Source organism: Drosophila ananassae, chromosome XL (assembly GCF_017639315.1).
Source record: "Drosophila ananassae strain 14024-0371.13 chromosome XL, ASM1763931v2, whole genome shotgun sequence".
Taxonomy (NCBI): Eukaryota; Metazoa; Arthropoda; class Insecta; order Diptera; family Drosophilidae; genus Drosophila; species Drosophila ananassae.
Window position 1 is genome coordinate 2106517 of NC_057931.1, and position 27047 is coordinate 2133563.

The 27047-nt window shown below is 51.5% G+C and overlaps 6 protein-coding genes across 10 annotated transcripts; 3 read left to right on the top strand and 3 right to left on the bottom strand.

Annotated features, from left to right (window-relative positions):
- Positions 1–1720: 1720 nt before the first annotated feature.
- On the bottom strand, positions 1721–6239 carry LOC6503684 (ATP-dependent RNA helicase dbp2). Of its 3 annotated transcripts, XM_032452657.2 has the most exons (4): positions 5809–6239; positions 5325–5397; positions 3585–5138; positions 1721–3511 (listed from the first exon to the last, which is right to left on the bottom strand). In XM_032452657.2, exons 3-4 carry the CDS (start codon positions 5118–5120, stop codon positions 2057–2059), a joined length of 2991 nt encoding a protein of 996 aa, XP_032308548.1. In that variant the 5' UTR covers positions 5121–5138; positions 5325–5397; positions 5809–6239; the 3' UTR covers positions 1721–2056. The 3 variants fall into 3 exon arrangements, with proteins under 3 accessions (XP_032308548.1, XP_014761028.1, XP_001963936.1); XM_014905542.3 differs by lacking the exon at positions 5325–5397; XM_001963900.4 differs by lacking the exon at positions 5809–6239 and having other exon boundaries at positions 5325–5416.
- Positions 6240–6683: 444 nt separating this feature from the next.
- LOC6503683 (dehydrodolichyl diphosphate synthase complex subunit DHDDS) lies at positions 6684–8054 on the bottom strand. Its single transcript, XM_001963901.4, has 2 exons — positions 7278–8054; positions 6684–7158 (listed from the first exon to the last, which is right to left on the bottom strand). The coding sequence occupies exons 1-2, from the start codon at positions 7932–7934 to the stop codon at positions 6913–6915; spliced, it is 903 nt and encodes a 300-aa protein (XP_001963937.1). The 5' UTR covers positions 7935–8054; the 3' UTR covers positions 6684–6912.
- A 16-nt stretch (positions 8055–8070) lies between these two features.
- LOC6503974 (40S ribosomal protein S14a) lies at positions 8071–9114 on the top strand. Of its 2 annotated transcripts, none has more exons than XM_001963902.4 (3): positions 8071–8201; positions 8441–8702; positions 8765–9114. In XM_001963902.4, the coding sequence occupies exons 2-3, from the start codon at positions 8466–8468 to the stop codon at positions 8981–8983; spliced, it is 456 nt and encodes a 151-aa protein (XP_001963938.1). In that variant the 5' UTR covers positions 8071–8201; positions 8441–8465; the 3' UTR covers positions 8984–9114. The 2 variants fall into 2 exon arrangements, with proteins under 2 accessions (XP_001963938.1, XP_044572779.1); XM_044716844.1 differs by having other exon boundaries at positions 8186–8266.
- Positions 9115–9266: 152 nt separating this feature from the next.
- LOC6503975 (40S ribosomal protein S14a) lies at positions 9267–10270 on the top strand. Its single transcript, XM_014905643.3, has 3 exons — positions 9267–9347; positions 9601–9865; positions 9929–10270. Exons 2-3 carry the CDS (start codon positions 9629–9631, stop codon positions 10145–10147), a joined length of 456 nt encoding a protein of 151 aa, XP_014761129.1. The 5' UTR covers positions 9267–9347; positions 9601–9628; the 3' UTR covers positions 10148–10270.
- Positions 10271–10394: 124 nt separating this feature from the next.
- On the top strand, positions 10395–26572 carry LOC6503977 (E3 ubiquitin-protein ligase Ubr3). Its single transcript, XM_001963906.4, has 10 exons — positions 10395–12018; positions 13656–14621; positions 14687–15099; positions 15168–15326; positions 21143–24127; positions 24188–24611; positions 24673–25415; positions 25478–25609; positions 25687–25826; positions 25882–26572. The coding sequence occupies exons 1-10, from the start codon at positions 11397–11399 to the stop codon at positions 25997–25999; spliced, it is 6702 nt and encodes a 2233-aa protein (XP_001963942.3). The 5' UTR covers positions 10395–11396; the 3' UTR covers positions 26000–26572.
- Positions 15372–20860, bottom strand: LOC6503682. Of its 2 annotated transcripts, none has more exons than XM_001963905.4 (6): positions 20206–20860; positions 19799–20125; positions 16915–17229; positions 16453–16856; positions 15997–16386; positions 15372–15932 (listed from the first exon to the last, which is right to left on the bottom strand). In XM_001963905.4, the coding sequence occupies exons 1-6, from the start codon at positions 20476–20478 to the stop codon at positions 15638–15640; spliced, it is 2004 nt and encodes a 667-aa protein (XP_001963941.2). In that variant the 5' UTR covers positions 20479–20860; the 3' UTR covers positions 15372–15637. The 2 variants fall into 2 exon arrangements, with proteins under 2 accessions (XP_001963941.2, XP_014761027.1); XM_014905541.3 differs by lacking the exons at positions 19799–20125; positions 20206–20860 and adding exons at positions 17557–17721; positions 17800–18912.
- Positions 26573–27047: the final 475 nt, after the last annotated feature.

Here is a 27047-nt window from a genome sequence, read left to right on the forward strand (position 1 = left end):
TCATATACCTTCTACCACGACTGCACTGAACACTGGTCGAAAAGTGATTAAACAATAATCGAAATAATCGTTTCTTAATGAGAGCAAAATGGTTAAGAAGCTACCTTTGTTAGCAATATTCTCGGTTTTGGAAAAGTCAGAAGTATGTATTATGTTTGCTGTATTATTATTATCATTATTTTCGTGTGGCATTGCTTGGCATCATTACATATATTCGACTCTTGTTCGATTCGATTCGTTCTCATTCCCGATTCCGATTGTTAGGTGTTATCCCGCCTAATTTTATTTTTGTCTTATTTGCTTTTGAAAATTAGTAGTTTTCCTTTGTTTTTATGGATGAATGTGGCGTCTTTTCTTTTTTTCTCATTAGCTTTTTCCGGCTTCTGATCTGATCTTTGGTCAATTCGTGTAATTAATTTTAGTTTTCAAGTATTTGCATAGAACTTTTGAAAAAACATCATTGATTTATGCGAATGTGTTTGGGGGACTATCAAATCCTATGGTCGTCTTGTCTTTTCTTAAACAAAATGAGTTAGTCTCGAGTTAGTTTGAATCTTCGATTAAAATCAAGCTCAAATCTACATATATATCGAATACACACATATATGCATCTTAAAATTGGGAAATTCAAAATGATAACTATATAAATCTGAAGCGTATGTAGTATGTAGTATGTAGTATGTGTGTCGTGTGTGCGTATGTTGGGTGTGTCTTCTGGTGTGTGTTTACATTTTATTATTATTATTTAGTTTCCATTACATACTTCCTACCAAAGCAGCGCTGCCTTTCCTTTCGAAATTTCATCTCGTTTTTAGTGTTTGTTTCCTTAAATAATTAGAAAACGAAAACTATCTGCAATCTGCAATATGCAATCTGCAATTGGCAGTCTGCATCTGCATCTTGAATTGAATTTGTGTAGAATTTTGTCAGTTTTCCATTGTTGTAATTGCCTTCTTGCAAATTTAGCACGGATGTACATATCATTCAAAAACAAAATAAACAATTTCATTTTAATGTGTTATTATAAGCAAACCGTTCATTTCTTACCAACCAAGTTAGTGAAAAAGTCGTTTCCACTGCACTGCACCTATTTCTCGTTTGTTTTCACAATTTTCAAATTCAAATATTATTTTTTTGGTTGCGTGCTTGTGTTTTCTGTTGTGTAAAAACTAAATACACATGAATATCACTAAATTAACAGTTTAGCCTGTCGCAGAGTTTAGATTTACGTTAACAAAGTTGTAAGTTGTAATGGGTATCGATTGCCGGCAAAATTAAACAAATTAGAGTAATCCTACATTCGAAGAACATGCAACTGTCAGTTTCTGTTTGTGTTTGGTGTGTTTGGAAAGGTTTAAGAACTAATTAAAGTATTCTACTTTCGAGTTGGATTTTCTCTTTACCTCGTTGAGGACTGTGTTGGGCTGTTTGCTGTTTGTAAAGTGTGTCCTTTGGTTCAGGTGTTAAAGCTGTGGATATATAGAAAATCACTTTAGTTGCAGGGATTTTAGGGATCTTTGAGGAATACTCGACTCACCGCTGTCTGTGTGTTGTGATTGTCAGCCCAACAGTTGAAAAAGAAAAGAACCAGAAAGGAGAAAATGTGAAAAAATCAACTTCTACCCGAAGCTGAGCAAAAAATAGAATAGCAATAGAATAGCTAGTGTGAAGATGTGTAAATATAAAAAAAAAATATGACCAAAAAGTCCACATTGTGCTCTTGTGTTTGCAAAATATCCTTTCTTTATCTGTTTCTTTTTAGATATTTTCTGTTAGCATATAAGCATTTTACGCAATTTGCATTTTGCCTTTCATTGAGCATTTAGTTTTCATGACTTGACTGACATTTACGGTCTGGATGTATTTCGTTAGATATTTGCTTCATTGTCCGTGTAATAAGGTTCTAGTTCTTGTTGCTTTTGACGTTGTTCAAATTGATGTTGATGTTGATGTTGTTGCTCTTCACTATCCGCTGTCCGCTGTCCGCTATCCGCTTTCCACTATCCGATATTGATTTTGATGACTATATTCCCGTTTACTCTGGTCGAACGAACGCTTAGTGCTGTCCGGTTTGCTCGATCGGCTGGCCCGGTCCTGGTCCTGGGGCCGGCACAGCCGGAGCGAATTGATGATGTTGAGTAGCATAGTAGGTGGCCGGCATGCTGAACTGATTGGCATAAGGATTGGTGCCGGGTGCGGCTGTGGTAGCCAACACTCCTCCGGCAGCATCGTACATATAGGTGGCACCCCCCGGTGCCACGGCCGCAGCCCGTCCGGCGGCTGCTGCAGCTACGGCAGCTACAGCCGCTATCGGCGGCGAATTGGCCGGAGTATAATGCACCAATGGAGTAGTCACGGTAGCGGGCGGCGGCGGTGGAGCAGCGTACTGCTGCTGCTGCTGCTGCTGTGGCTGCGGTGGTGCCTGGGTCTGCTGTTTTCCGTCGTCCTTGGCCGATTTTGACGGTTGCTGCTGCGACATCGGTTGTTGCGGCATCTGCTGCTGCTGCTGTTGTTGCTGTGGCTGATAGTGGTGCACACCGCCTCCACCCTGCTGTTGATAATCCCGTTTGGGATACTGCTGGAAACGCGGCGGCATGCCTCCAGCTCCGACTCCGGCTCCTGGCGGTACGAATTGACCACGACCGCGATAACCCTGCTGGGCCATATAGGGGGGATGTCCGCCCTGCTGGGGTCCCATATGCGGTTGTGGAGCAACACCGCCAGCTCCTCCACCGGAGCCACCGCCAGCTCCACCATTACCACCACCTCCAACACCGCCGCCACCGCCCTGATGGCCCATTATGGCACGTGGTCCTCCGTTATTAAACGGAGCACGAGGGCGATAAGCATTCCCGTTGCGCTGCTGTCCTCCGTCCTGATGATTCATCTGATGGTTCATGCGGTTCCAGTTACCACCGCCTCCACCACCGCCGTTCTGATAGCTATTACCGCCTGCGGTATACTGCTGATAGCCACCACCTTGCGGTGGTCCGCCGCGATTATTATTATAGCTATTGCCGGCCTGGTAGTTCAATGGATTGTTGTTGCGTTGCTGGTAGCCGCCGTTGCGATGGTCACCGCCTCCACCACCGGAATTGTTCCAACGCTTGTTGCCGCGATAGCCGCCGGAGCTAGGAATCGAGCGAGCCAGATCGAGGAGCGCCTGCGAGGGCGTCTGGCCGGCTTCCTCCAGCACTGAGATAAGCTCACGGGCCTGCTTGGCATTGTCCGGTGTAAAGAATGTATAGGCGGTGCCCAGCTGCTGGCAGCGTCCAGTGCGACCGATACGGTGCACATAGTTCTCTGACGAGTTTGGATAATCGTAGTTGATCACGTACTGCAAGTCCTCGACGTCCAGGCCGCGCGAGGCCACATCCGTGGCAATCAGAATGTTTGACTTGCCGTTGCGGAAGTCCTTGAGCACCGAATCGCGCTCGTTCTGAGTCTTGTCGCCGTGGATGGATGTGGCAGTGTAGCCCTCAGTACGTATGATCTGCAAGATGTCCTCCACCTGGACGCAAACAAAAAAAAAGAAAGAAAAGATGATTAAGAAACAAGGATGAAGGAAAAATGCTAAAATGTACCTTAATTTTGGTTTCAACAAAGATAATAATCTTGTTGCCGTTGTTGGCAGCATTGTTGGTGGTCGGAGCGATCTCCTTTAGCAAACGCACCATGCGCTGTGGCTTCTCCATCTCGGTGCAGATCTCGACTATCTGGCGGATGTTGTGGTTGGCCGACAGGCTCATCGACCCAATGTTAATCTGGATGTAATCGTTTAAAAAGTCACCGGCGAGAGCCTGCACCTCCTTGGGCCAAGTGGCGGACCACATAACCACTTGACGATCGGGCCGGATCTGTTCAATGATCTTGCGAATCTGCGGCTCGAAGCCCATGTCCAGCATGCGATCTGCCTCGTCGAGCACCAAGTAGGTGCATCTCTGTAGATTAGTGTTGCGGTTCTCGAGGAAGTCAATCAGGCGTCCGGGAGTAGCGATGATCACCTCAACGCCGCGTTCTAAATCACGGGCCTGCGGCACTTTCGACGATCCGCCGAAGATGCAAGTGTGTCTGATCTCCGGCTTACACAAGTGCCCGTAGTCCCTCACCACCGACTGTATCTGTTGAGCCAGCTCACGGGTGGGCGCCAGCACGAGGGCCACCGGTCCTTCGCCGCGCAAGATTGGCGGCTGGTTGCCAATGTGGACAATGGCCGGCAGCATGTAGGCCAATGTCTTGCCAGAGCCAGTCTGGGCAATGCCGACCAGATCACGACCGCTCAGGGCAATGGGCCAGCCCTGCGACTGGATGGCTGTCGGCTTGGTGAAGCCCTGGCGTTTCATTTCATCAATGACGTGAGCCGGCAGTGAGCACTCCTCGAAATTCGCCACCGGGTGTGGTAAATCGTTTCCGGAAACGGTAATCTCCAGTTCACGGCGCATATCGGCCACCTGCTGTTCGGTTTTGGCCAGCGTATTGGGATGGATGTTGTAGAAATCCTTGTTGAACGGCTCCAGGTTACTCCAAACGGGCTTGACAAGATTACGGCCCGGGTTCTTGGCCTTCTCGCGCTGGATCTCGGCGCGTTCCTCCTTGGATAGCATGCCCAAGGCGGCGGCGTTGTAGTTGCCGCTCTGATAGTTGCCACCGCCGTTGTGCGGTTTCTGGTAGCGCTGTGCGTAGTTGGGGTTCTTGCCACGGGGTCCGCCGTAGCCGCCACCGCCGCCGCCTCCATTGCCACCGCTGCCTCCGGGGCCACCGTTACCACCGCCCGGTCCAATGCCATTGCCGGCATAAGCGACGCCGTTCTGCTGGCGGTACGGATTTCCGCCGCCGGTCGATGGGTTTCCACCGGCCATACCGATCCCGTTCTGGATACCATAGGTCATTACACCGTAGGGCTGGCCAAAGTGCATTCCGCCAGCGGCTCCGGCTCCTGGAGGAGCCCCATTGCCGGCACCAGCAAAATTGTTGCGTGGATAGTAGGGGCGCTCGTGGCGCGGTCCGCCACCGGCACCTCCGCCGCCGCCTGCTCCGCCTTGGCCACCGTTTCCATAATAACCACCTCCTGTGTGCTGCTGAACGCCCCCGGCGTTGGGTGCATATGCTCCGGCGTACATCGCGTTAAATCCTGACTCCTGTACGGAAACGAAAAGGAAAACGAAAACTCACTTAAAAAGGAAGCGGAACAAAGACTGATGGAGGGGCACACACTCGCGTAGTACTTTGTACTTTATAACTGTTAATGCGAATTAGATTTTTTATTTAAATTTTTTTTTTTTTTTTCGTTTTTTTTTTTCTTGTTCACACTAGCTCTAACTCACCGAAACTTATTGCTGCCTGGTGGATGTGTAAATGTAAATGGACTAAACGGTTCGACTGGAAAGGGGCAGCCTACTTGAAAGGTAAAACGGAGCTATATTTTGAAATGCAAAAATTTAAACATGTATGTACATATATATATGTATATATAAATGTATGTAATACATATATGTAATAACTATATATATATTTATGCGGATATATGCGGACTTATATATGTATATACGCAGAGTATCGAAACCGGGTGGAGACCGTAACAGAGTCGGAGGACACCCACCCACCACCGAAAAAATCAATACAGCATCGCACGGCCGAAAACGAGAAGACGATAAAGAGAACGGTGGGTGATAGCGAGAGCGGGTGCCGCAAGCGGCGGAAAAGAGAGGTAAAGAGACATAGCGTTTGCGAGAAAGGAAGCACCGCCGCGCACACAATCACAAGAAATAAAAAAAATGCACTGTTTTTTCACGCCTCGAAGAGACTTACCTTTTTTCCTGTTGGCTGCCTTCTGTGTAAATTTTGAAGAGCCTGACTTGTTGGGGGGGCTTCAATTTATGTAGTTATGCCCTGCTACTGACATTTGCTGACAGCTCGATTCGGTCCGTTCAGAAGCCTCTTCGATTTTTCGATTTTCCTTTCCCTGACTTGCTTGGTCGTTTCGGTTTTCTTTTTCTAGCTCACTACAAGCACGCCTCTTTTTGCCGTGAATTGTTTGTTTGCCGTGACTTTACCTTTCCACGGAAAACTAACCGTAAAGCTAACTAAAGTTTAGTTGGTTTAACTAATACTAATCTTGTATTTTAGGTATTTTATACAACAAAAAAAAACGCGTCTATAGTTCGCTGTGAAACCATCGACAGCGAAAACAGCGTTGCCAATCGCCGCAGAGTTGCCACACGGGGAGGGATCCAAGTTCCACCTCTATTTGTGCATCCCTGCTATTTAACCGGGTAGAGATTGCGGTTATAAAGCTCTATCTGTTAAATCGCTAAAAAGAAATTTACCACCTTTTGTAATAACTATAAGCATTTGAAATAATTATTATTATTTATTGGCAAAATATAACTTGACATGGCTAATTTTTCTAACCGGTAATACTGGGATCAAAGAGGATATCTTGGCGCCATTCAGAAAGGTCAGACAGAAAATTCAAATTTTCGATGCAACTATAGGAATATTTATTGGTAACAAAGTATCCTTGCCTTCTGCGTAGCCAACTAAGGTCAATCTAATGCAACAAATTTATAAACCCTTCGTCCCCAATTCTGAAATAAAAATACTCTAGTGCTCTTTGAAATTTCAATCAGTGGTCACAACGTATTCGTTCCTCTTAATTTAAGAGTCTTAAATAAAACAATTTGTTTCTTTTCAAAAGTTTTTTATAGGCGTTTAAGAATTATTGTTCTGTATTTTTTTTTTTTTAACTAAGTAGTGCTTTTTTGCCGCGAACACAAAGCCAGGTGAATATCTTAAACAAGTGTATTTTATTAAAGAAATCTCTCACAGAAATCTGGAAGAAGGCTGCTGGGCCTTGGCAGCTATTTGCACAACGTACATAACTCGGCTTTATCTAACAGCATATCACAAACATTAGTTGGCGGCCAGTCGCACCAAAAGTTTCCGCCGGTCCTCATCTATGATGGCCAGGAATTTCTGCATCCGCTCGCTGTAAAAGTCGTGACTCTTTGCCAATTGTAGACTTTGCAGTCGTTCCGACCTTCTGAAGTCGTCCAGCTGCCAGCGGTCGCGCTGATAGGCTAGTATGCTGGCCAGGAAGTGCCAAAACGTGATTTGGGGCCACAGGACGTTGCTGAAGTAAAGCACTGAAGTGCTTAGCTGAAGAGAAGTAAGAATACCGATTTAAAAACGTATTTTTGAGAATAGTGTGGGGTATAACGAGTATAAGCCCCACAGTATTAATTGCACCATGCACAGCATTGGATACATCACTTTACCTGCCACATCATAAAGTCACTCAATCGGGTCTCGCCGGACGTTCGAAAGACCAGATCCGGAGGCGGGGAATGGCGTGTGTAGAGGCACTCTTCCATCAACCGCTCGTTGATGTCCTCCGGGCGCAGATCATCACTGGAGTGACGCAGGACAGTTTCCACCGCCTGGGTAATCTCGTCCCGCGACGTGTATGCAAAGGCCACGTTGAGGAAAAGCTTGTCATTCTGTTCCGTACTGAGCATCGCTGTGGCCACCAGCTTTTGGAGGTCTTGCGGCAGCAGCCCAATGTTGCCAATAATACGAATGCGAATGCCATGCTCATTTAAACGCTCAGTCTCCTCCAGAAGCCGGGCGAACTTCTCTCGGGCCAAATTAAAGAGACCTTCAACCTCTTCGCTGGAGCGCTTAAAGTTCTCTATGCTGAAGGCAAAGGTGGTCACCTCACGGACGCCAATGTCCAGGCACCAGCGGAGGCAATCTGCCAGCTTAGCAAAGCCACGAGAATGACCCTCAATCTTATCAATTTGCTGTGATCGTGCGAATCGTCGATTGCCGTCCATAACAAAGGCTACGTGGTGCGGAATGTGGCCACAGGCACGGAGCACCTGCATCGTAGTGGATTCCAGCCAGGTGTACCGATAGTCAGAGACCCACGACATTGTGATAAGCTTTCCTTACGTGGACGAAGTCGTGGTCTAAGGATTCGATTGTTTTGTGTTGTGGGTGTCTTGTGATACGGGTCCACAAAGTGGCCAGACTGTTACGACTATATGCATCTGGTCATACCAAAATGAGGACTGCCAACTTGGTTCGATAACCGATTAGAGATGGGACATCTCTTTCATGTCTGTCGTTGTTACAGAGCATCCCTGGTATTTTGACAGCTACGACAGCCTTCTTTTTTTGACATCCGGTTCACGCAAGTGGTTCGTTCGAAAATTAAGCCCCTTAATTTTTACCGAAAAACGCCGATTTCGAGCCCTTTTGAGATGTAATAAAGTGTCCCCTCAAACAGGCTCGATGGCCGTAATACAGAACCCTACAAAAACTCTTCCATACCCAATTTTTTTTATGTTTTTTGTTTTGTTTGTGCGCATGCAATTGTTTTGTTTGTGACCGTGGAGATATGTGGACTAAATGTGAATATTCCTTGTTATTCCCGCAGTTTCTGATCAGCAAACTACCGTACAATGGCTCCCAGGAAGGCTAAAGTTCAGAAGGAAGAGGTCCAGGTCCAGCTGGGACCCCAGGTTCGCGACGGCGAGATTGTCTTCGGCGTGGCCCACATCTACGCCAGTTTCAACGACACCTTCGTCCATGTTACGGATCTGTCTGGTCGCGAGACCATCGCCCGTGTCACTGGTGGCATGAAGGTCAAGGCCGATCGTGATGAGGCTTCGCCCTACGCCGCTATGTTGGCTGCTCAGGTAGGTTTTATTATCCGTCAGCCCGGATGTGCCGGAAGCTAATGTATTTCCTGTTTATCTAGGATGTGGCTGAGAAGTGCAAGACTCTGGGCATCACCGCTCTGCACATCAAACTGCGTGCCACCGGTGGTAACAAGACCAAGACCCCTGGACCCGGTGCCCAGTCCGCTCTGCGTGCTCTGGCCCGTTCTTCCATGAAGATCGGACGCATCGAGGATGTGACCCCCATCCCATCCGACTCCACCCGCAGGAAGGGCGGTCGCCGTGGTCGTCGTCTGTAAATGGAATCCAATGCTCTCGAACTACTGGACTCTGTTAACAATTCAAAATATTGCATTTGTGTATATGACCATAAACATGTTTGGCTTTTGTGCATAAATGAACTGTAATAAACCAGGAAAAGATAATGTAATTGCTAGTTTATGTTCTGAACATGGTATATAAGGATGTATATGGGATAACATCTCGTTAAGATATTTTTAAATGTTTACAAAAACGCCTGATTAGCTGTGCGGCGTTGCCACCCCTTGTAACGATGTATCGGCGAAAATATAGTCGATTAATCGATATTATCATCCCTGTTACCGATATCTATCGAACAGCTGTGCTTTTTGCCTTCTTTTTTCGCATCCGTTCACGCAATTGGTTGGTTTATTTTTGATTCCTAAATATTTTTGTGAAAATAACATGATTTGCGAATTTATCGCAACAAACGAAACTATGAAACACATATTGCATTTTATTGAGTATGCAATAATGTTCATAAAATAACGAATACTTTATTAAAAGACGCGGATGCAAATGAATTATTTTGTGTTTATGTGGCCTTCGCTGTTTTGTGTTGTTGTTGTTTTGATTTGCCGGCGTTAATGAATATATGTTCTCTATCCGTCAATAGTTGCTGATCGACGAACAGACGCTACAGAATGGCTCCCAGAAAGGCTAAAGTTCAAAAGGAAGAGGTCCAGGTCCAGCTGGGACCCCAGGTTCGCGATGGAGAGATCGTCTTCGGAGTGGCTCACATCTATGCCAGCTTCAACGACACCTTCGTCCATGTTACGGATCTGTCGGGCCGTGAAACTATTGCCCGTGTCACCGGCGGTATGAAGGTCAAGGCCGATCGTGATGAGGCTTCTCCCTACGCCGCTATGTTGGCCGCCCAGGTGAGCCGGTTTCCCCAATACACCCTTCATGAATCTATTACTAATTCTCGTTACCCCTTTTAGGATGTGGCTGAGAAATGCAAGACCCTGGGAATCACCGCTCTGAACATTAAGCTGCGTGCCACTGGTGGCAACAAGACCAAGACCCCCGGACCCGGTGCCCAGTCCGCCCTCCGCGCTCTGGCCCGTTCCTCCATGAAGATCGGTCGCATCGAAGATGTGACTCCCATTCCCTCGGACTCCACCCGCAGGAAGGGAGGTCGTCGTGGTCGTCGTCTGTAAATTTGGGTTAAAGGTGCCGGCGCTCTATTGTTCTTTTCCCCAAGCTGCGTTAATTTTTTTTGTACAACTTAAAATACAGCATAAATGTAGAAATAAAGAATGGAAATGAAGAGTGCAACCAGAGTGGTGCCATAGTGCTTTGGGTAATGGGGAAGGGAAAGTTGTGGACTTTTGAGGGGGGGGGGGGGGGTTGACAGTCTGTAAACAGTCTGGTATCACTCGATAGTTATCGATAGTTGTTCTTCTTCTTGCCGTAAATATGTTTTGATCAGTGTTGGATAACGCGAGTGCTGGTTAACGACCAGCAGAAGCAGCTCTCGCATAGCATTGCAGATAAAATTCATATACACATACAAGCGAACGGATTCGTGGAGCAAAAATATCAAAATTGGCAGGAATAAAAGCGTTTGCCAGCAATCAGGCAGCGGCGATACGGGTGCCATTGGACACGGGAGCTCCGTAGAAGAGCCGCGGGCGCCACAAATTGGTGGATAGTGTGCTAAAATAGGCGTAATTGGCAAGTTCAATGCACGAATAATATATTTGGCCACACTTGTGTATGTGTGTTGGTGTGACGGCTTATTTGCAAATGAAACAGCAACAAGAAACGGCGTGAAAAGTAGTGACCCAGAAGCCAACCGATTCTGCATCCAAATCCAAATCCACATCCGCACACGGATGTGGATATAGGAGGTATATCCTATTGGGTATACAGTAGGCCGTGCAATCGACGTCAAACGAGAGAGTGGAGTAGGAAGCGAGGTGTGTGGAAGTAGAAGTGGAGATGTAGAAGCGGCTCCAACGAGTGTGAGTCAAAGTCAAGTGTTTGGTTTTCAGTTGTCGGTTTTCCGTGTGGTATTGTGAAATTATCCGTCTCCTCCGCAATCGGTTGCTTATCCTATCCGTGCTCTCCACATCCAGAGCCCTCTGCCGCAGCTGAAACGCAACTTCACGACAAAAACGACAAAATTCATTCAATTTGACACAACTCGCCCATAAAACCAAAAAGTCTGAGTGAAGCAGCCAAACAACAAGAAATCGAAGCAGAAAAAATCAGTAAGAGCAGCAGACAGCAGGCAGCGGCCAGCACCAGCACCAGCCAGCACAAGCTGAAAACTTGTTTCGAAAAAAAAAAAGAGAATAATCGAAGAAGAATCGTAAAGAAGCGTGCTCCTAGCGGCCGCGACGTCACCAAAATACCAAACAACCCAGCGACAGCCGCCGCAGCACCAACAGCAGCACCACCACCATGGACGAGGATAACAACCTCTCCAATCCGGACATCAGCATCGAGGATGTGGAGCAGGTGCGGGAGACAATGATGGTACAGGACGATGAGGAGGATGACGAGGCCTCCGATGTGGATCTCTCCTCGGTGGCCTACGTGCTTCCGGCCAATGTGTCCATAAGCACGGGAACGGGAACAGCAGCCGCCGGTGCTGGGAGCTCGCCACGCGCCAGTGGCGGAGCTAGCGGAGCTGCTGGGCCAGGGAACTCACATTCGCCATTTCACGACTGGGACTCCAGTGCCGATCCGCCGCCGGTACCCAATCGGGTAGGTGGATCGGGAGGATCGGGTGCAGCGAGCACAGGAGGCAGTGGCGGCAATAGTTCAGCAGGTGCCTCGACTGGCGATTCCGGCGCCAAGCCCAGCTTCTTCTTTGGCACGTCCTCGTTCAGCCTGCGCAGCCGCAAGGAGGTGGCCGCCCTGATCAACACGGAGTGCTGCCGTGGCAGCCCAACACCCGACTTGGACTCCATCATGGACACTCTGTTCAATCCGGGCACGCCCATTGACAATCCGGACAACATCGAGTGGATACGATGGCTAATCGCCGGCGGCCGTACGCCGCAGGAGTTTGTCAAAATCGGTAAGTTTCTTCCACCAGCTGATCGCTCAAGTCCGTTGCCCCTGAGCGGCTGCATGTGTGCGTGCGTGCGTTACCTGTGCGCGCCCTATAAGGGAGTAGCGAGAGCGCGCCAGGTGAGAGATTGAGAGAGAGAGAGAGCGAGGGGGGAGCAAGGTGCATGGCAGCGTGAAGAGCACCGAGGAGTGCACCACCATGGCAACAGCAATCAAGCGCGTTCACTCACACTGGCGGCACGGCGCACACAGATACGGGAGTCAACTTTAGCCCAATTTAATCTCGGCCGCTCATCTATTTGCAATGCTCTTTTAGTTTTTTTTTTTGTTTTTTCTGCCTTTTTGCATAGTATTTTATGATTACGCTTATTTTTTGTGCCAGGCTGCGTATGTCGCCGAAGTCTGTTTTATCGTTCATGGTTGGCGTTCGTTCCCGTTTTGTCCCACTTGTCGGGCCACCGCCCCCGCCCCCACGGAAGAGACACGCACACGCACAGTGGACTGCAAGTTGCACCTTGTGGTTGTGTCAGCTGTTTGCAGCTGCCGTCCTGCCGTTTTGCCGTTTTGCCGTTTTGCGTAATGAACGCTCAAATCAAACACTTGAGCCAGTTGCTCGCTGATTTGCTCCACTAAATTGTGCCTGGTCCGGGCCCTGGACAGAACGATACAAAGTTCAATCTTCCCGTTGAACCACACACCCACTTCGGGGCCTGAAGAACATTAGTTTCGGAAAAGTGCAGACTGCAGACCGCAGACTGCAGACTGCAGACTTGCACTGCATGACCAAAGTTTATTGACCGTCATTGTTGTTGATTTGACAAAGTTGCCGGCGCAACACGCCACCACTACCACCTCCGCCACCTCTCACGCACAGTGGGAGCAATCATTTATTTTATTCAATTTACTGCCACTGATTGCGATTTGGCCCACTGTGTTCTTAATCGGCAATTGACCGACCGTTATGTTATTAGACACTAGTGTGCGAGAGCGAGTGCACCTTCTTTCCGTTCCCATGCATCACCTGTCCCCCCACCCCCCCGTCTCTGAGTTAGAAAGGGACGGCCGGTGCGGAAGAGCGGGCCAGAGCTAGTTGCCAACTTGTCTGCTGATCGATCGCCATTTACAAAATTGTCAATCAACTTTTGCCATTGTTTATTGTTTCTTGTTTGTTGTCAGTTGCTGCTCTCGTTCCTCTGGTTCCTTCCGCGTGCGGAGGTCGCCGTTGACCTTTTTAGCCGCACTTTCAGCCGCACAGAGCCAAAAACAAAGACACCGAGTCACGCAACACGCAACAAGCGAAGCTAACTAGCAATGAGTGCATCGTTTTATTTTTGGAACTCGAATCAAATCAATATCAATACCAATAGCCATAGCCATAGCCATAGCCATAGCCATAGCCATAGCCATAGCAATGGCATTCCGGCTGAAGCGACTCACCTCGCCACGATTTAGATTCACCTCGAAAAGATATATACATAGATTCTGCGTTGTTTCAAGACTTTTGTAAACCCGCCACTTGCCGCCGTGCGGCAATCCGATGAGCCCCAAGGACAGTGTACGGTTCTGATTGAAAACTGACTGGCGGGGATGGGATTGTCTCTTGCGATTGCCCCACTAATGGATCTAATCCTCTTCCAATTGCAGTGCGCAGCTATGACAACCATGCCAAATGCGGCCTCGTTTGGGTGCCGCATGTGGTGGCCTACCGATGCCGAACCTGCGGCATATCCCCCTGCATGTCCATCTGCCGCGACTGCTTCAAGAAGGGCAACCACGCGAACCATGACTTCAACATGTTCCTCTCGCAGGCGGGCGGCGCCTGCGACTGCGGGGACACGTCCGTGATGAAGGCCGAGGGCTTCTGCAGCGACCACGGGATCAACAACCGAGTCAACCGCGACCCAGTGCCCAACAACCTGCTGGCCGTGGCGGAGGCCATCATGCCCAAGCTGCTCTTTCGCCTTCTGCAGCACTTCCGCGAGCACAGCGACACATCGCTGCAGGTGCACGCGAAGACCTCCTACTCGTGCGAGGAGTTCGCCAACATGCTGATCGACCTGAACAACATGGGCGAGATCATGCGCAAGGTGATGACGCGCACTCTGATCAACCCGGAGGTATACGCTTACTTCATGGAGGCGCCCTGCCTGGATACGCGCAACGGCCGCTTCCTGCGCGCCAATCGCGAGAAGTACGAGGATGCGGTCAACAGATTCCCCAATCCAGAGCCGCCGGACGAGTACAGGGATTTGCCGGCGCTGGGCGACAAGCTGGTCCACACGACGCTGCTGGAGGAGTTCATTTTCTGGACCTTCAAGTTCGAGTTTCCACAGACGCTGGTCTGCTTCCTGCTGAACATGCTGCCCGATCAGGACTACAAGGAGCACCTGACCCGGACATTTGTGATGCACTACAGTCGCATTCCGTCCGTACTGGAAATGTCGCGCGATCCGGACACACTAAGCAACCGGGTGGTGCACATGAGCGTCCAGCTCTTCTCCAACGAGAGCCTCGCGTTGAAGATGGTCAACGAGCTGTCGCTGCTGCATGTGATGATCATCAGTCTGAAGCTGATGATGTCCAAGATACTCATACAGAACACCCTGCACGGTGAGTGGCTTGTGATCTTGTGAGATCTCTTCCTGTTGACTTATCCAATCCCATTCGCTTTCCAGATCCTCTCAAGAACTTCCACTTTGTCATCGACTGCACGCGCCAGGTGATGAAGGACCACTGCTACTGGCCGCTGGTATCGGACTTCAACAATGTACTCTCGCACGAATCTGTGGCCTTGGTCTTCCTGCGGGACGATAACCTGATCGATATGTGGTTCCAGTTCCTGCAGATGCTGCAGGGCATGAACGTGAACCTCCGGGAAACGGCTTCCCATGTCGAGTTCGAGCCGAACAGCTACTATGCGGCCTTCTCGTGCGAGCTGGAGGCCAGTGCCTATCCGATGTGGTCCATCATCTCCCATTTGCAGGACGGGACGCACGCCAATTTGGCCAAGAAGATCATCAACTACTGTGTGACAACGCTGCACGAGTGGCTCGACTCGATTTACTTCATGGAGGCACGGCTCTCGATGGTGAGGAAATGAAACAACTCCCCCGAGCGGAAATGAATCGGATTAATGTGTGCGCTTCTCTATTTCAGGAGGAGATGATGCAGGCCTCGTTCCACTTTCCACTGCACCGCTACCTGGCGGCCTTCGTGTGCCAGGCAGTCACCAAAATGGGAATCAGTCTGAGCGAGGTGCTGCCCTCGCGCCCCTACCTTCTGCCCCTGCTGATGATCCATCCGTTGCGTGTCCAGGTGAGTCCTCCTCCTCCCACTGTTACGATTAAATAGCCATAGCTCTCCGATTCAGATTCTCTTTATTCTCATTTTATGGCTAAATTTCAATATAATTTGAGTTAGATTCGATTCTTGCCGATTCTGCGTCTCTTCCGTTTTCCGATTTCCGACTTCCGACGTCCCACTCGTCCTCCCTCGATTTAGACCGACCTAGCACCGATCTGGCTTAGACTACGCGACAGTATTTGCAAGTGTTTGGATAGAGTAGTGTGTAAAACTAAGAAAGCTATGAAATATGCTGCTGCTGCTACGCCCGCTGCTGCTCTCCCCTAGGCCTTCGTCCTGGGCACCTGGACGTGCGGCATGAAGTCGTAGGTGATGATCTTGGGTCCCACGAAGCCTCCATAGCCGTTGCGTCCCTTGTAGTAGATGCCGATGCCCGACAGGGGCACTGGGGGATTCGAGACGACGTCCTGAATGTCGATGAACGGCACTGTGCTCTGGGCCGCGTCCTTGTCCAGGCCGGTGTTGGTGAAGTCGATGTACTGGTTGTGCCGCGACTGGACCAGCGACGTGGCAATTGTCCTTGTGGGCAGGTCGGTGTTTGCCAGGCGTAGCTTCTCCCTGAAAAACACCAACGAGATTAAAACTAACGAACTGGAGTGGAGTGGCTTCTATCGAGACCCACCTGCGTGCTCCGCCGCCAACGTCGGTGTTGTCGTTGGACTTCCAGTAGCTGTTGATCTCCGGCTGGATGAGCTTGCCAGTCTTGAAGTCGAACTCCGTGAAGTAGGCCTCCAGGTTGAGGTGAGCTCCCACCAGTCGGAACCTAACGCCAGTCACCACGAAGCTGTTGTCGTCCGTGTTCACGTCGTCCAGGTCGATGGAGCGACTCTCGTAGCTCAGCGTGTGATAGTCCACGCCCTTCTTGACGTCGCGGTCGAAGATGTTGTACTTCTCCACCGGCCTCCACTCCAAGGTGCTCTGGTTGATGACGCCGCGCGGCATGAGCTCTCCCTCCTGGATCTGCAGGTGGAAGATGCGATTCGACTTGACCAGTCGCAGGCCAGTCACAACTCTGGAAAAGAATGTTCCCTTTGGGGATTAGTGTCTTGGACCTCGATGAAATTCGAGCACCACGCACCTGTTCTTCTTCACATCGGCGATGGAGTCGCGCAGGTTGAAGAAGCGATCCGACTTCAGGCCCTGCTCGTCGCACAGACAGAAGCAGTAGCTGCAGTGCCACAGAAGGTACCGCCACCAGCTGTCCACCTTGGTGGTGCCGCGGTGGCACTTGGTTCTCTGTCCCAGCACACGTCCGCTCTCGTACTCAATGAACTCGTAGCGCCGGGTGCTGTTCTGGGGAGAGGGGCACACCCACATGTCGGAGTCGATGAACTGGCAGTTGTAGATGCGGCCGGAGCAGCGTTGCTGGCGGGCGCAGTACTTCTCTTTGAAGCAGCCCTCGGCGCGGGTCGACTGGTAGAAGTCGCACGTTTCCCGGCACGTCTCCTCGTTGTTCAGGTCCACTTCGTTCTCAACATAGCCCTGAAAATGGATCGTAAAGCTTATATATGGTTTCAAAAGAGAGATACAATGTTCCAACCTGCAACAGACGGGTCACCTCGTCGTAGGTAACCTTGGGAATGTGCTTGGGAGGATCGCAACGGTACACGATACGGTCGGCCCTCAGCATCACGTCCTTGAGGAGCTTCAGCGTGCGCTCCGTCCGCTTCTCGTAGTCGTTCCGCATCAGCTCCGCCTCCTGGGTGTAGTTGCCCTTGCCGTAGACCCGCAGCATCATCCACGAGAACTCCATCATGGTGTAGGCCTTGAGCTCGGTGAGGGCGATGTCCGCGTAGAGGGAGTACACGAACTGCTGGGCCGACTGCTGCGTGTTGCAAATCTGATCTTTGGACACCTGCAAGCAGAAATTAGCACGAATGTTATCAATATCCAGTTATCGGAGTGTCCCAGCTGTCATGTGGCGTTCCTGGTACGTTCGGTTGGCTCTTTAGCCGTAATTGGCCATCGCATCTGGCCGTTAAAATCGCTGGCATGCCCCGAAAGCTATATAACTCGCTAATTAATAATTGTTCGCGGGTGGCGGGTTGTCGCAAATTGGGCACAGAAAATGGGATTTTTCGAATTCTAAACTGGTGGGCAGTAAAAAGTATTGTTTATGTCACGTTTCACAAAAGCGTGGCATGACAGGAGACTCTTAAAGGTTGGAACTTTGGGAACTAACAAGCATGGCCCGGTAGTAGAGCGTCTGCTGGACCATCACTCGTTCAATCTCGTCCAGGATGCGTGGAATCGAGATGGTCTTGTCGTTCCGCAGGACTTCCCGTGCCAGGTCCAGAACAGCCAGTTCATCCAGCTGAGCGCTGTTGTTCTGCTTCACAAAGACTTCCTGTTTCCGGGAGAGAGAGAGAGAGAGGAAGAGATCTTGAGCAAGTCTGGAAGGGATCTCTGGTCTGGGGGAGAGTACCTTGTAGGCTTCGTACAGCTTACTGATGTACACCAGATCCCTTTCCAGCAGGGACCACTCGTAGTGGTTGAGGAGCTTGTAGCGATTCTCCTCAAAGGTCCGCTCCATTAGCGGACGTCCGTTGAAGTCCCTGTGGGAGTCGAATATTTTGCGCAGCTGCGTCTCCTTGTTGTTCTGGCTGTTGGCCGTCTTCTCCAGATAGTCCCACAGGGCCTTCTCCAGGGCAATGTATTCGGTGCGCATGGCGTCGACCGTGAGCTGGGGTACGCGGCTCTGCGAGGCGGGGTGCCTCTGCATCCAGCCATCAGCTGAGACCGCCGCGGCGGAAATCATCCAGCAAAGGCATGAAATCGCAACCGAACTAACGGCGATAGACGGCGGCGCCATCTTGGCTTCGCGGCTGTCCCGATAAGATATATCCGCTGTTGGATTTCAATAAAGGGGGTTTCTCAGCCTTGAAAGGTCTGCGTCCGTCCGCTCTTCTTCTTCTTCAGTGGATAGCCTGCTTTCTGCTTCTTCTTACTCGTATGCTTATGCACTGCTTGCACTTTAAGAAGTGGAGCTTCAACTGCTTGACGGACAATGAATCCCCGTTATTGTAGGACACCTGTCCACATCAACTCAGTTTCGTTATTAATAATTTGCGATTTACTTTAATTCGCGTTCCCTCTGCTCAGTTTCGGTATGATGTTGTTGTTCTGAGAGCTGTTCAGCTACTGTGATTTTCAGTTTCTGATTTTTTCAAGCGCTCCGCGCTCAGCTCCGCTCGTTATTATTTACGGATGTGTTAGTGGCCGTCATCATCGTCGTCGTCGTCGTCGTCGTCGACGTCGTGTACGTTTACAAAAATGGGGGGAAAAAAGCTGAAATGAATCGCTGCTGACTGAAGCTCTTTTTCAGGCCCTGTGTTGTTGTTGTTCTTTCTTGTGAAGCGTAAACATTCACACAAAAACAAACACAGACGAGTGGTCGTCGGTCTGGTCTGTGTGTTCGGTTCATGAGTGGGAGAGCGCGAGCTGAGCAAATTTTGTTTGATTCTTGGCCATCCGGACTTGATTGATACACTAACTACTGCTCCACCAGCCGAGCCGAGCTCGGTTGCACAATATCTTAGCGATCGCACAGGTTTCGATATTCGATATTCGATATTCGATAACTAGAAAGTTGCCTGGCACCCGTCCCACCGCTCTCCACTGGCCCCCCTGGCTTCGATTCCGATTAATTTGTATGCCAAACAGCTGTGCGCCTCTCTCCCCACCTGCACTGAGCTCTTTCTCTCCAGCGCTCTCTCCAGCGCCAGCGCCTGCTCTCTTCCTGCCTCCTCGCAGGCAGGAAAACAAAGAGTTCGACTACGCTCCCCTTCTCCCCTTTCCACTTTTTCGTTATTTTTGAACCTCCGCATGGGGGCGGCAGTGCTGCAGTGCCTCTGCCTTCTTCCACTGTTTGTTTTTTGTTCTTGTCATTTTGTTTTTTGTTTAACAAGATTCGCAGTCTTTTGTTGACACCAGACCTTTGACCTCACACACACAGGCCCAGCACCAGCTTTTGCATAAAGTGCGTGTTTGGCGGGCGAGCTCTGTTTACGATTAATTTATGCATTTAAAGCGGCAGCCCACTGTTCCTAAAATCTTTCGCTTTTGCCACAAAGACACTAATGATGGGCGATGACTAATACCCTGGAAGCGCGACTTTCTTTTGCCGAAGAACCCGTAGTGACGAAGCGAAGACAACCGGAAAGTCGGGTAGCCTAAAGCCTTTCATTAGACCCGAATCAAGTGGGCATGATTCACCCGAATTATACGACCCAGCCGGGCATCATGGCATGCAGGAAGCACAATTCGCAATTCGCGACACTGCCACCCCATTCATGATCTACAACAGTAGGCTACAGTGGAAGCCCCCAAAGTGGGTCTAACCTAGACTCGTACTGCCAGGGATCTTGTGGGTTATGTTGACTGTTCCCCAGTTCTGTTCCCCTACAAGCTACGGATGGTATTACCTCATAGGCGGTGGCCAGTTGGGAGAGCAAGTTGCTGCTGCCGGAGGAGCTGTTCGCCCTGTCCTCGGTTCCGAAGAGAATAATGTGCAGGCGGTCCATCAGGTGGTGGACGGAATGGGCGTTCGGGGAGACTGTCCACTCTGCAAATGTGATCAGGGTGGACATCTCGAGCTTGTCCTTGTAGGCCTCGTACTTCTGCATCTGCTGGTAGCGCGACGAGATCCTGTTGATCGTGTCCGCGATGTCGTTCATCTTGGCCATGATGGCGGCGTTGTTGTGCATGTAGCTGGTCACCGAGTCGATGGCCATGGCCACATACTCGGCATGCTGAGGCGAGGTTACAAGTGGTGATGAGTGGCCGGCCCGAGTGGGACTTTCCCACTCCCAGAGTGTGGGAACTGACTCACCTGCTCTTCGGTCTGGTCGATTTGCCGACTGACTTCCTTCAGGCGCTGCAGCACCTTCTTCTGCTTCTCCCGCATCAGCGGAAAATCAATGTTTGCCGCCAGGGGGGAGGACTGGACGATGTCCCAGGCCTTCAGCACGCCGGAGGTGACCTCCTTGACCACATGGATGATGTCCAGTACGTCCTCGATCAGGGCGGAGGTGGGCGTGGGCTGGTGGCAGACCAGCAGCATTATGCTGGTTATCAGAAGGGGAAGTCCCAGTTTCGGATGCATGGCGGCGAGTGTGGCGAGGGTGGCGAGTGTGGCGCGTTTCCGTTGAATTGTTTGTTTAGTTTCGGGTAACTCTAAATATTATTATTAAATTTCGCCCGTCGGAGAACTGTTTACGGGCAGTCTGAAGCCAGCACACACCCACACACGCACGCAACTGTGCCCGCTGAAAATCGAAACACGAATGCCGAAACCCGCGGCCAGCACTCAGAGAACGAGTGTCGGGTTCAGCTTCTGTGGCTTGGAATGGGTCGCTGCGATGGCGGAGAGCAGAGCTGTGCTGCTGTGAGCAGATGCTGGCGATGGCTGATGGTGCGAGTGGATTAAAGTGTCTCGCTTCCGATGCTGAGAGCAGAGCAGCCATCGCCACAAACCCTCCCAGATGTGCGTCGCATGTGTCGTCTGCCCCTTGCAGACACACTCTCACACAACGGCACACACTCTCCACGGTAACTGTTTCTTTGTTTGGTGCTTCGGGTTGCTCGGCAGCGGGAGCGGGAGCGGGAGCGGGAGCGGGAGAGCAGGTGAGGTCGGAGCATAATAGGTAGTGCGTGGCTCAGGGTTGAAATTCAGAGCCAGTTTCGATAGCCGGGGTCATGAGTCATCGATGAATGTGGCGCTCCGCGTTTGAATCCGAAGTTCATGTCTCAAATTTGATTCGTTGCAGAGCTTCTTCTACGAGATCCTGGCCGGGAAATGGGTGCGCAACGGACTGCAGATCAAGGGCCAGGCCATGACCTACATCCAGGCCAACTTCTGCAACTCGATGGCCGACATGGACCTGTTCTTCCTGCAGATCTGCGCCACCAACCTGCCGCAGTATTTCTTCCTGCAGAACACCATCGAGCTGTTCGACGTGGGCCAGTGGCTGGAGACCGCGCCCCTCAAGCAGCCCCAGAAGGCCGAGCAGTCCTCGATGCTGGAGGGATTCCTCACGTTCCTGGCCACCCTGGTCACGAGCCGCACCAACCTGGGCAACGACGAGGCCACCCAGTGCATCATCGAGATCAGTGCCTTGCTCGCCACCGAGAACAAGACCCACTCGCAGCTCCTCGAACTGATGCCGGAGCGATCCGGGAATGTGCACACCAAGAACTTCGAGATCTTCCTCAAAAAGCTGTCCGTGTACAAGGCTCCGTCCAGTGGGAGCGAGAACCTGGAGCAGGGCCTCTTCACGCCCATTGACGAGGTGTGGGAGAAGCACTACGATCCGCTCCACGTCCTGTTGCGGGCTGTGCATCGCCGGGACTTCCAGTCGTCGCTAGATCGCTTCACCAACTACGTGAAGTCCAAAGAAAAGATGCCGGCCAGCGGCAACCTGTGGCCCCCATTCCGCCTGCCGCAGGCTCTGCCGGCCAACAGCTCCTTCAGCGATCCCTGCCGGATCCTCAACTCTCGTGTCTTCCACTCCACCATACTGTCGATCTTCTTCCGGGCCGTGCACACGCGCGACGTGTCCGAGCACCTGTTGGCCCTGGCTGTGTTCCTTCTGGAGATCGCCGTCGAGACCAGCAACGACGTGGGCTCCGGTCAGGCGGGAAGCGGGTGTGGTAGTGGCGCTGGCGGCAGCGGCGACCGCGCCCCCTCATCTGTGGCCGCAGCCGTGGTGGAATCGTCGTCCAGCGGATCGGGCTATCACGGCTATGGGCCCGGCCGGCAGGAGCCGCCGAAGCTCTTCCAGTGCTATCCCACGGATAATCTTAGCTGCAATCTGCGCCACGTGGTCAAGAAGGTGTCGCTCAAGTCGCGCGATCCCCAGGTGATTACCTCCAGCTACCGTTCGAATCCCTTCTACTCGGACCTCGACTACGACGTGGAAACCGATCCGGATCACGCGCTGCGCATGATCGGTCACGTTGACTCCGATGCCGATGAAGCCACCGGCGGTGTAGCTATTGGCGGTGCCATAGGCTCCGCCGGAATGTCTGGAGCCGTTTCGGGTGCCCTGAGTCGCCGGAACGTGTCGCAGGCTCTCGTCCCTCTGCGAGTGCCCGGCATGGAAGTGGCTCTGCCGCCGGATCTCTCGGTCGTTGCCGAAACCGGGGTGGTGATACGCCAGGATAGCAACGACGACGAGCTGCTGCGCGACGGTGATCACGCCATGGACATGAGTCCAGCGGCTGCCCTGGACTTCCACTTTCCTCTGCAACAGATCACGCTGCCCGAGAGCGGCATGGAGGTGGCCATACGCCGGGATCTTCTCCTGGCCGAGACCAATAACGTGGGCGTTGGCGGAGGTCCCGGAGTAGGTGGTGGCGCCGGAGCGGGCAATGCTTCGGTCGGCAATCCCTCCAACGAGATGTTCTCCCCCACCACGCCCACTGGCAGCGGCATGCTGCTGCCCTTCCAGCGGGTCCAGCCTGTGGCCGTGCCCAGCAACATGGACATAGTCCCATCGAATGCCCTGGGCGCCGGATCCAGTTTCACGTCGGGCGTGAGTGGCTCTGGCGGCGGTCGCCGCATGAACTACGAGACGGGCGGTGCCCGAAAGAGGTCCGTGGACATAGCCATCGGCGGCGTTGGCAACAAGGACGAACTGCATCTCGACGAGAGCATCCTATCGCTGCTGCTCAAGCTCCATTCCCAACTCAGCGGAACGCTCGATAGCTTCTCGCTCAGCGACGGCGATGACCGGGCCACTGGCGGAGACGACGCCATGGACGTGGACTGTATGGACGTGGCCAGCACCTCGTCGGCGGCTGCCGAGAGCACTGCCCTGGCCGAGAGGGGACGTGGTGGTGGGAGCAGCAGAAGCGCCACTCGCAACTATAAGGACATCCACGTGTCTGCTTCGAGAATCGGCGACGGGCCCTTCTTCATCGGGAATCTGCTGCGCAAGATAGCCAAACGCGACGAGCTGTGCGCTCAAAACATCGATGACATCCGTGCCCGGCTGTGGCCCAACCAGCGCGAGAAGCAGGCGGAGGCCAAGGCGCGCGAGACCAAGGAGAAGGAGGAGCGCCGGAAGCGGGCTCGCGAGCGCCAGCAGAAGATGATGCAGGACTTTGCCAACAAGCAGAAACAGTTCATGCAGTCGGCGGCGGCGGCGGCCGGCAGCATGAACTACGGACTGGAGGACGACGAGGACGAGGACCTGTACGAGGAGCAGCCGCGCGAGAAGGAGTACGATTGCATCATCTGCAATTGCACCACGCCCAGCACCGAGTCGAACCCGATCGGACTGGTGGTCCTGGTGGAGTCCAGCGGCATTGTCGGCCATCGTCGCCGCATTGCCGAGCGCCTGCCCCTGCCGCTGAATGTGGAGGACGAGTACCGACTGGCGCACACCACTCGCCTGGCGGCGGAGTTCGGACGCCGCACCGAACTGCTCAGCCTCAAGTTCGGGGACGAGTCCTGGTATCTGTCCAACAACATGGCCTACGACAACGGAGTGCATGTGCAGTCGTGCGGGCACCATGTCCATCTCAGCTGCCTGGAGGCGTACCTGAAGACGCTGTACACCACCCAGCGTCAGCCTGTGCAGGATCGCGGCGAGTTCTACTGCCCAGTGTGCCGGCAGCTATCCAACTCTGTGCTGCCGCTCAGTCCGCAGCTGGACAGGCCGACGCACCTGGTCCGAAGCGGGAATCAACCGTTCGAACGCCTGGTGGCCGACCTCACCGATCTGATCAAAGAGAATGAGACAATACCGGTAAGTGGAGTTGAATCACATTGCCTGCATCACATCCCTCACTTTCGAATCCATTTTCAGCAGGCAACGAAGCTCACGGAGGCCATGGGCCATGCCATGGAGGTGATGACCAATATTTCCCAGCGCAAGGCCAAGTGCGCTTCCATCACCTTCCGGAAGCTGTTCGTCTTCGTGACCTCTATCGCCCGCACCAACCTGGAGGCGGAGATCATTCAGCGCGGCGGCTCGCTCTGCTCCGCCAACGCCACAAGATACAAGCCGAAACGTGATTGCATTGTGCCGCTTCTGCATGTGCTCTCGGTGCACGTGCGCGTCCTGGTGGAGTGGCCGCTCTGGAGTAGCTGGGCCTCGTTGGCGGGTCTGCCCGTGAGCGACACCGAGCCCTTGCCGGCGCATTGCGTGGAGCTGATACCCAGCCTGCTGGCCGATCCCATAGCACTGCTGCTCAAGTTTATTCTACTGGCACCGCTACACCTGGACCAGGGTGAGTGATTCTATCTTTTTAGGCGCAATTCGGCATCTTTACGAATTGTTTTCCTTCGCAGATTATTTCACCTGCATGGTGAAGGTGATGTACAACCTGCTATACTACCAGATCGTAGTCCAGCTTTGCGTCACCCTCACGGATCTCGAGGTCGATCATATTCTGGCCACTTACGGCGGCAGTGCCAGCGATAGTGCTGCCACGGAATCATCGCCGGAACCGGGACGCCGTCGTGCCGGTGGCCAGCGCCCGGAGAACTCCTCGCAGTTGGGCAAGGCCATGACTCTGGTCTTGGAACAGACAAACAAGCTAGTCCACTTGCGACGTGATAGCATACCCAGCACGAGCAGTTCAGCTGCGGCTGCTAGCACTTCCTCTTCCGCTGCTGGAGCAGGAGCCTGCTCATCCTCTTCCGCTTCCCCGGCCGGGGTGAACCTCAAGTCCATGGAGCTGCAGCTCCAATCGCTTTGCCTGCCCTTTTTGCGCGTGGCTGCTCTGCTGCGTCAGCATTTGTACCGCCAAGAGATGCCGGAGATTTCGGCGCCGGGCCTGGAGTTTGTGCGCCTGGTCTACTACCTGGAACTGGTCACAGACTCGATGGACTGGGACTGCTTCAATGCCAGCAAGGGTCTGTGCTTCATACCGGGCACCGAGCGCACGCTGCCGCAGTTCTGGTGCCAGCAGCTCATGGACGTCCGCCCGCCCACGGACACCGTGCGGGAACTAGTGCTCATCAACCAGCATTCACTGTGGCAGCAGCCGCGCCTCCTGGAGCTGCCCCGCGAGTACGAGCGCCTGTTTACGGTGAGTGTTTCTGCGTGTAATACGAAGAGGCTCTGATTCATCATCCTGTCCGCTTTAAACAGTACTACCACGAACGGCCCTGCCTTAACTGCTACAAAGTACCCAAGGAGAGCTCCATCTGCCTGCTGTGCGGGACGATTGTGTGCTTGAAGCAGAACTGCTGTGCGGAGAACGATTGCTGCGAGGCGGTGCGGGTAAGTGGACTGACAATCCCCCTGATCCCATTAGTCTGCGGCATTTAGTCATAAACTTCTGCTTTTCATTCTGACAGCACACGCTGTCCTGCGGTGGAGGCATCGGCATTTTCCTGGTGGTCACCTCAACCTATATTATCGTGATCCGCGGACGCCGCGCCTGCCTGTGGGGCTCACTCTATCTGGACGACTTTGACGAAGAGGATCGCGATCTCAAGTAAGCCATCTCACCCTCATTTTTTGGAAGAGAGATTAATTTACTCCTTTGACAGACGCGGCAAACCCTTGTATCTGAGCCAGGATCGGTTCAATCTGCTCGAGTCGCAGTGGCTGTCGCATAAGTTTGCCCACACAAAACACACCTGGGTGTTCCACCGGGATCTCTTGTGAAATATGGAAGACCTACTGCGCAGCATACAGGAGCTGGTTGGCCAGATCTGAGGGAATAAACACTGGAACAATGTCGTCTTGGCAGCCGCTCCTGCCACTCCCCCACTCTCCGCCTAGTCGAGTCAGAAACGACACACAGAACCACACCACTAGCCACATGATCCGAGATTCGATAAGTCCACATGCAAACACAAGACACACCCACATACAGGCTCTCTCGCTCCCAGTTTTTTGTCTTTTTTAGATTAGGCGAGTTCCGTTTAATGAAATCTGAACCCCAGTTAAGCTTAGTTCATGGCGAGAATAGGATTCGCATTGAATCTTCAACCCAAACCCAAACCGCATCCGCATCCGTATCCGTATGCACCTACGGTCATTGACGTTTCTCTTCCTTTCTCTTCTTTTGGCGCAATAGTTGATATTCAAATATGTATTTTATATATAAAACGGAAAATTAGTCGCGAAAAGAAAAGGCCGAGGTGGAAACTGAAGGGAATTCAAATAATTGTTGGATGAGAGAGTTTGGCAAACAGAACAAACAAGCAACGTCTAAGCCAAGATACATAAATATATTGAAACACGGCACACGGGCATGTGAATCTCTCGAGCAGCAAAAAAAAAAAAACACGAAAATGTTTAACAAGAAATTTAGTACGACTTATAAATATACATATATAATATAACAAAAATATATATATTACACCCAAAAAACTTGAGTGGCTTGTTGGACAAAGACGTTAACAGAACATAAAATTAACAAAAAAAAACAAAAAAAAAAAAAAAAAGTTGAAGCACCGCGCGGGTCTCTCTAGTTGCGTTCTACCTAAACTAAGTCTTAAGTCCTTAACTTTATAGGTTTTTTTTTTTAGGGAAAGAAATCGAAGGAAGATGATGCGAAAAGCGCCTAACAAATTATAACAACTCTCTCCTTGGCCTCATGAGTTTGTGCATGTAAAAAATGAAAACTAAATACTAAAAATCAGTTAAAACACAATTATATAGTTAATATATATATATATAAACCATAAATATATATAAATACCATATA

Coding starts and splice junctions, on each gene's coding strand:
- LOC6503684 (XM_014905542.3), bottom strand. CDS start 5,120: ATGTACGCCGGAGCATATGCACCCAACGCCGGGGGCGTTCAGCAGCAC. Junction 3,512..3,584: donor TTGTTGAAACCAAAATTAAG/GTACATTTTAGC, acceptor GTTTGCGTCCAG/GTGGAGGACATCTTGCAGAT.
- LOC6503683 (XM_001963901.4), bottom strand. CDS start 7,934: ATGTCGTGGGTCTCTGACTATCGGTACACCTGGCTGGAATCCACTACG. Junction 7,159..7,277: donor GTGACTTTATGATGTGGCAG/GTAAAGTGATGT, acceptor ACTTCTCTTCAG/CTAAGCACTTCAGTGCTTTA.
- LOC6503974 (XM_001963902.4), top strand. CDS start 8,466: ATGGCTCCCAGGAAGGCTAAAGTTCAGAAGGAAGAGGTCCAGGTCCAG. Junction 8,703..8,764: donor CCGCTATGTTGGCTGCTCAG/GTAGGTTTTATT, acceptor CTGTTTATCTAG/GATGTGGCTGAGAAGTGCAA.
- LOC6503975 (XM_014905643.3), top strand. CDS start 9,629: ATGGCTCCCAGAAAGGCTAAAGTTCAAAAGGAAGAGGTCCAGGTCCAG. Junction 9,866..9,928: donor CCGCTATGTTGGCCGCCCAG/GTGAGCCGGTTT, acceptor TACCCCTTTTAG/GATGTGGCTGAGAAATGCAA.
- LOC6503977 (XM_001963906.4), top strand. CDS start 11,397: ATGGACGAGGATAACAACCTCTCCAATCCGGACATCAGCATCGAGGAT. Junction 25,416..25,477: donor AGTACGAGCGCCTGTTTACG/GTGAGTGTTTCT, acceptor CGCTTTAAACAG/TACTACCACGAACGGCCCTG. Junction 25,827..25,881: donor GAAGAGGATCGCGATCTCAA/GTAAGCCATCTC, acceptor CTCCTTTGACAG/ACGCGGCAAACCCTTGTATC.
- LOC6503682 (XM_001963905.4), bottom strand. CDS start 20,478: ATGCATCCGAAACTGGGACTTCCCCTTCTGATAACCAGCATAATGCTG. Junction 20,126..20,205: donor TCGACCAGACCGAAGAGCAG/GTGAGTCAGTTC, acceptor ACCTCGCCTCAG/CATGCCGAGTATGTGGCCAT. Junction 16,387..16,452: donor GCCGATGTGAAGAAGAACAG/GTGCGTGGTGCT, acceptor ATTCTTTTCCAG/AGTTGTGACTGGCCTGCGAC.